The following is a 7,003-nucleotide window of genomic DNA, read 5'->3' as shown; positions in this document are numbered from 1 at the left end:
AGCACTGCATAATGTCCCTCTGGTGACCCATAAGAAAGACCCTAGGGGAGGCCAAAATACTAAAAAGCAATCCTAGCACAAGCCTGTCTGAAATCTCAGTGACTTGCGGAGCTGAGGCAGGAGGATTGCCAGTTCAAAGCCAGCCTCAGCAATTTACCGAAGCTCTAAGCAAGTTAGTGAGACCCTGTCTCAAAAAATGAAATGAAATAAAATAAAATAAATGGGCTGGGGTTGTGGCTCCGTGGTTAAGCACCCCTGGATTCAATCCTTGGTACCTAAATTAGTACATAAATGACAGCAATTCCAGAGAAGGTGGGGTTCTTTACGGTTGGTTCCTTGAGAGCTGATTGCCCAGCTCCAGTAGTTTCCCTCATTACAGTCACCATTTCCCTTGTTGTCCCCCATGTGCCCATGTGCCAACTCTCTGGTACCTGGACTGCTACCCAGCCCTTCCCTGCTGCCTCCTCTGGAGCCTGTGTCATGTGACCCACAGCATTCTTACTGCCTGCAGAAGTCCCCTGGCTCTCCCACATCTCACCCCGACTCCTGTCTGATAGCCACAGCCCCTTGGTCAGAACAGTTGTCTAGGGACGGTGGTCTTAGACCCACCAGCAATCCCTACCAGGGAGTTAGCGTGTTCTTTGATTTCCCAGTGCACTTCACGTAGACTTTGACTTGGCCCATTATCCGTTGGTCTTTGAGATATAACCCTGAGGGTGGAGGGAGGCCCTTGGAGGCCACTTGGATATTGGCAGTGGGATTTTAGTGAGCTTCTTGTTTGACACTTGTCTGGGAAGTGAACACAAACAGATGGGCTTCTTTAAGTGGTCGGTACCTAACATCTCCCTGAAAGTGCAGATCAGGAGCAAGCATCTAATGCATCTGAACTCTGGAGACCCTGGAATCCTCTTAGGAGCTGAAAGTGCTTCCTTGGTGGAGATGCTGGCTGAAATTTGTTCAATCCCTGGCACAGGGACTGAACCCAGGGCCTCACTCACACTAGCCAAGCACTGAGCTAGATCCCTTGCCCTTGTCTGATTTTATTCTGAGACGGGGTCTCACTATTTCCCAGGCTGGCCTCAAACTCGCTGTCCTCCTTCCTCAGCCTCCCATGTCCCTAGGATTGTGGGTGTGCACCCCCCATGCCCACCTGCTAGCTCAAAATTTATCGCATATACACAAAGAGAAAGCAATTCACCATCCTATTACCACCTGTCTGGCACTGGCTTCACAGGAAAATGCTGGCTTCAGTGTGACTAATGGACCTGTCCAGGTGTTCAGGCAAGAATGGCCACGTGGAGGGTGGCAGAGGCTCAGTGGTTAAGATTTTACCCTGCATCAGACGAAAGGGGTAACCCTCAGCCTACTGAGAGGATGGTACTGCAGGGGCAAGTGCAGAAATGTCCTGTGGGGTGAAGAAGGGGAACCCTATCTGGTAGCTTTGACGTGATCCTCTTCAATTCCATGGGATACTGTTGGACTGAAGTCATCAGCCACAGCAGGCACCTAAAACTTCAAGGCAAATCTGGTCTTTTCAGAAACTGCTCCCCCCCCCCAAAAAAAAATGAGTGTGGTGGCCTATCAAGGACAGTGTTTGCTCCCAGCTGAGCTCCTACTCTCTAACAGATGTGGGCAGAGAGTTCAAGTTCCCAGCCATATCCTCTCTCCTTCCTGGGCATGGGGCAACACTCCTGTCCACCGGCTCGTAGATAGGAAGGGACATGTGACATTTCCTTGCCATTGAGACAAGAGTGACAGTGTCATTTGGTCATTTCCCCAGTCCAGTTCTTCACTTCCACATCCCTCCCACCTGGCATTTGAGAGCCAGTATGCATTTCCATGCTTTCTTCCTCCTTTCAATCAACAAAACATAGGATGGAAGCAGTCTGGATCCCTGGGTCACCTGAGAGCAGAGCTGGGGGTGCACGCCTATAATCCCAGTGACTCAGGAGGCTGAGGCAGGAGGATCAAGGGTTCAAACCCAGCCTCAGCAACTTAGCGAGGCCCTAAGCAACTCAGTGAGACCACGTCTCTAATAAAATATATTAAAAAAAGGGCTGGGGGGATGTGGTTTGGTGTTTAAAAGTACCCCTGGTTTCAATCCCTGGGACCAAAAAAAAAAAAAAAAAAAGAATTTTGTACACAAAACACAAACTTGTGTTTGGCCATTCAAGTTCTGAGTTTTGTCTGTGATATCAGCCAAAAGGTCTTCACTAATACGCAGCTGCTCACAAAGCTGAGTGCCCTGAGTAGAGAAGGGCATTCCCAGATGAGAGGACAGCATGGGCAGGGCAAGGGCAGGGAGCTCTCAGGGAGCTCAGAGGACAGTCCCAGGGATCCAGTGGTGCCCAGTCTGGCGCCTGGGGGCCTTAGGAGCACTGAAAGGGGCTTGTGCATGCTGAGGCCCAGAGACTGTCCGAGTGGTGGCTGAAGGTCTGGAGCTGAACCTGTGGGCCAGACTGCTGAGGGGAGTGCAGGGATGCTGCTCCTCAAGGAGCAGCCGGCACTGTGAGCGATGATTCCTCCTCAGGACTGAGAGGAGCCTGGTGTCTTGCACTGCTAATCTCAGCAGATACTTTGTGACTTAAAACAGGTGATGGTTACCTAAGGGTCCTACAGAAGCCACAGGACACCAGGGTGTCTACATCAAATCAAATAAACACTGGCTCGGGCTGGGGATGTGGCTCAAGCGGTAGCGCGCTCGCCTGGCATGTTGTGCGGCCTGGGTTCGATCCTCAGCACCACATACCAACAAAGATGTTGTGTCCGCCGAGAACTAAAAAATAAATATTAAAAATTCTCTCTCTCTCCTCTCTCCCTCTCTCTTTAAAAAAAAAATAAATAAAAAAAATAAACACTGGCTCTTTGTTGAAGGCCAGAGGTGTGGGTTCCCCAGTCCAGTTCTTCACTTTCACCTCCCTCCCACCCAAGGGCCCAATCCCTTTATGAGTCCTCAGCCAAGTCCTCCAGAAGCTAGCGCTAGTATTTGGATGTTAAATGTCCCCCAAGGGCCTGTGTGTCAAAGGCTCAGTCCCAGTGCAGCACCATTGGGAGGTCTTTGGGTCACTGAAGCATGCATGGCCTGGAGGGGGACTGTGGGACCCTGGCCCATCATGTCTCTCATTCTGGGCTGGGGACATCAACGATTTGCTCCAACATATGCTCCTGGCGTGATGTGCCACCCTCAACAGAGGTCCGGAGACTTGGGTCCAAGGCCTGCAGCTGGCAGAACCTGGGGCTAAATATGGGCTTTTCTCCTCATAGACTAGCCACCTCGAGCATTTCACTGTCTTAACACTCCACTGACCATCACAGGCTGTAAGGATACCACAAAACATCATTCTCAGTCACGAGAATTTGCCTAAGAAAAGAGACGTTGGCATTTAATGAAGGTCCGTGGCAGTTTAACTGAAAACTCCAGAAGCCTCCTTCACTGACACCACCCACAACCTCCATTTTATTGTACAGACGCTAAGTGCACGTGCTAAGGTGTGAGTGACACTGAGTCCTTGGGTGAATGCTTTGTAGACTTGTTTGAAAGCATCTTCTCCACGGGAACTGAATCCAGACTCAGGGACATGATGAAGCATTAGAGCCCATGGCCTGAAAGGGCCCCTGGGTAGCATTTCCTTCCAACCCTCTTTGTGCTCCGCACATAGACAATGGGCTGAGCCTTGGACAGGACAAAGGGGACCACGTAGTGGGATGAGGACCCTAGTGCCTCTCAGCCTGGGGTAGGTGTCTTCCGCTGTAAACCCTTGCCCCCGGTACAGTGACTGTAAGGACAAACTGTCTCCCATGGATGTCCAAAACCAGTCTCGTGTCCTCATCTGTCATGGAGGGTGACTTTTGGGGGTTTTAACTGCTACCCACACGCTCAGAGTGGTGTAATCTTCAAAAACACGTGGTCAGGTGCCTGTTTGGGATGGTTCTGTCATGTCTAGCTAAATGAGAAGCCACTTTCCTTAGGAACACCTGTGGACCAGGCCTCAAGATTGTGCACGTGTTGGGCAATGAGAAGGGCAGCGGGGGGAGCAGTGGAAACTAAGGGCAGTTTTGTCGTCATCTGCGGAGGGATGAGGCTTGGCAGTAAGCCGAGCTCGAGAGGAGCCTCCCAAGCTCAGCTGAGACGCTGCCCTTCAACCACACAACAGGGGGAAGGAACACGATCCTTCAACACTGGAGGCGCTCCCGCCCTGCTTGGCACTGCTCTACTCCTAGTTTGGGACAACCTGACCAAGTGGCAATGAAACACACTCCTTATTTGGGCCCATGGGAGAAGATCCTAGCAACCCACAGGAGCAGTTGGAAGATACCAAGTAGGGAGGAGATGGCAGGGGGAGGGAGGAGGAAAGCAGGGGGCTACCCACCAAAGGCTGGGCCACCGTACCTCGGAGGTATGGTCACCCAGCAGCCCACATGACCAGGCCTGGCTCAGTAATACCCAGGCTCCAACTAACTGGGGACTGGTCTTTGAGCAAATCAGAGAGGATTGCAACAGGCCTCCTCTGTCTCTGGGAGTGGAGCGGCTATGGGGTCTTGGTTTCTCATCTCTTCTAGGGAGAGGCTGGCAGGTGACACAATGTGCCTGTCAGCATAAGGGAGACTTCTCTAGGAATGAGAACCACACCTTTGTACACTTTGAGCAAAGGGAAGCTGCCCCCCCCCCGCCCCTCCCCTCCTCTACCCTCAGCCAGCACTCCCCCTCCAGCCTGGCTTCCTGTCAGCTCTGTGACATCGCATGACAAATAAAGAGGACGGTGATGTCAGTGCCTAGTTGCCTTGCTACGAGGCTCTAGAACTTCTCGGACTGTATTTATAGAGCCTCTTCCCTGGACGAAGGCACTTTAGACTCACTAGGAAGTCTACACCAGTCTTGGGTAGGAAATGCTCCTGATAGTGTAGCGCCATGGCCAGTGAGTGTGTCAAAGAGCACTCTGAAGTCCAGGTGGCCTCGTTGGCCAGCGAAGAGCCAGCGAGCAAGCCCCTATCTCATCCTCCACCTGATCCCAAGGTGGATTCAGGACAGGGTTTGGACCGGTATGGTGACCGAGCCCTGAGCCAAGATCCCGGCTCCCAAGAGAGCCAGCCACTGGAAGAACCGAGCCAGCCGCCAGAAGAACCGAGCCAGCTGCCAGAAGGTAGGAGCCAGCCGCCAGAAGGTAGGAGCCAGCCACCAGAAGAACCTAGCCGGCCGGTGACCAGCGAGGAAGGCACTGAGAACCTTCTCAGGCTCTCCTTCCCCAGAAAGCTTTGGGCAGTAGTGGAGGATGACACCTTCAGGTCTGTGTGCTGGGGTGGCGAAGGAGACATCATGGTCATCGAGGCTGACCTTTTCCAGAGAGAGGTCCTTGGCCGGAGGGGTGCAGAGAGGATTTTTGAAACTGACAGCCTGAAGAATTTCATTCGCCAGCTGAACCTCTATGGATTCAGCAAGATCCGCCCAAAAGATGCATCGGCTTACTCTCGGGGGAAGAAGAGAATGATGGTAAAGTAGAAAAGTACTCCTGTCACCTGTTTCTTGAATGCCTTCCTAGCGCCCCCAGATGAATCCCACTGCACAGGGCTCATTCCCAAGGATCACTGGTCTAGTGTGGTAGATCACCTATGGAAAGATGAACAATCAGCATTTCATGTTAAGCGACAGCCCTTTAGAGATAATCTGAAGGCAAGAAAAAAAGGGCTGAGAGGCCAGTTACTGTCATGCACGTGTTTGACCCCCTTGATCTATGAATTTTCTTTAGTGGGGTCACGCAGGAAGGGCGGCCACACTGGCCAGGGACTTGAAAATGACTTCCTCCATTACAAACCAAGTCCATTAGGATTCTGGGTGGGGGTGGGCGGAGCAAGGCACCCTTTACCCCAGGAAGGCTAAAACTTTTCCTTTTGTTTCAGATCTACCGCAACTCCAATTTCCAGAAGGACAAGCCAGGGCTCCTGGAAAACATCTGTAAAAAAGGAGAAGCGAGAAGCTCTGCTCAGCGTGGGACCTGCATACCAACGCCACTGAAGAACCCGGCTGGGCGAGAGCGCGGCGCGTCGTCTGCCAAGAAAAAGAAGCTGGTCCCTACCAGACGCTCCCCACGCTTCCACCATGAGGTCAAGGCAGAGCACGAGCTGCCCCAGAGGGAAGCCCTGGACCACCAGGGGCCCAGAGGCACACAGCCCTTCATGCCCTCTGGGGTGTGGGCGATGAGCAGTGTCTCTGAACAACCCCTGGAAAACCAGCTCCCGCAGGAGCCAAGTGGCCCCGATGGGGATGAAGACGGCACACCTTCCTCCCAAGCTACTGCCGGAATGGAAGGCGAGGGGGAAGTGCCCGGAAGCCCCCAGGGTTACCCTGATTATTGTTCAGTCATGTCTTTGTACAACACTTGTTATTCCATCCTGCTGGCCGCCCTCTCAGCCATGTCCCCAAGGGAGCCCCCGGAGGATGGTGAAGGTGAAGGTGAAGGCCAAGGCCAGGGCGAGGAGGATGACAATGAGGAGGAGGTGCAGGAGGGCTCCTCAGATTACAAATGTGCACTCTGTGAGCAGTTCAAGGACAACACAGGTCCTTGAACTCAGCCCACGCAGCACCAATGATAAAAGTCAACATTTTCTAATGTTGAACCCACTTTTGGTCTTGACAGAGGAAAACAAAACTCTGAAGGGGTAAATAAATGATCTAAAGAAGAGTCGTGGGTCCTGTTCTTTGTAACCTCCCGTGCTACTCTTGCACAATGTGGTGGCTGGTGCTGCTTAGGTTCCCCCTAACCCCTTTCCTTTGGAAGCAGCAGCTGTTCCACGCCCCCAGCGGAGGACCTGGCTGGGCAATCAATGGTGAGTGTGAGCTCAGCAAGATCTGGTCCCTGAATGGCCTGCTGCTCAGAAGACAGAAGAGCCTGGCTCCTGACCTGGGAAGCACCTCACACAACTCAGGTATCTCAACGCAGGAGATTTCCTTCCTGACAGGGCAACCCCACCCCGGAGTTGCCAGGAAGTCTCCCCACACACAGTGGGC

General features: G+C 52.7%; 1 protein-coding gene across 1 annotated transcript; it reads left to right on the top strand.

Annotated features, from left to right (window-relative positions):
* The first annotated feature begins 4,705 nt into the window (after window positions 1-4,705).
* LOC113176390 (heat shock transcription factor, X-linked member 3) lies at window positions 4,706-6,670 on the top strand. Its single transcript, XM_026380870.2, has 2 exons — window positions 4,706-5,488; window positions 5,896-6,670. The coding sequence occupies exons 1-2, from the start codon at window positions 4,910-4,912 to the stop codon at window positions 6,559-6,561; spliced, it is 1,245 nt and encodes a 414-aa protein (XP_026236655.2). The 5' UTR covers window positions 4,706-4,909; the 3' UTR covers window positions 6,562-6,670.
* Window positions 6,671-7,003: the final 333 nt, after the last annotated feature.

The sequence above is a fragment of the Urocitellus parryii genome, chromosome X (assembly GCF_045843805.1).
Source record: "Urocitellus parryii isolate mUroPar1 chromosome X, mUroPar1.hap1, whole genome shotgun sequence".
In the NCBI taxonomy this organism is placed as follows: Eukaryota; Metazoa; Chordata; class Mammalia; order Rodentia; family Sciuridae; genus Urocitellus; species Urocitellus parryii.
The sequence above is the reverse complement of the archived record's forward strand: the minus strand, read 5'-3'. Positions and strand labels throughout refer to the sequence as shown.

Bases quoted from the DNA above. Each gene is read 5' to 3' on its own strand.
- LOC113176390 (XM_026380870.2), top strand. From the start codon at position 4,910: ATGGCCAGTGAGTGTGTCAAAGAGCACTCTGAAGTCCAGGTGGCCTCG. The intron at 5,489-5,895 runs GTAAAGTAGAAA...CTTTTGTTTCAG, and splicing joins GGGGGAAGAAGAGAATGATG to ATCTACCGCAACTCCAATTT.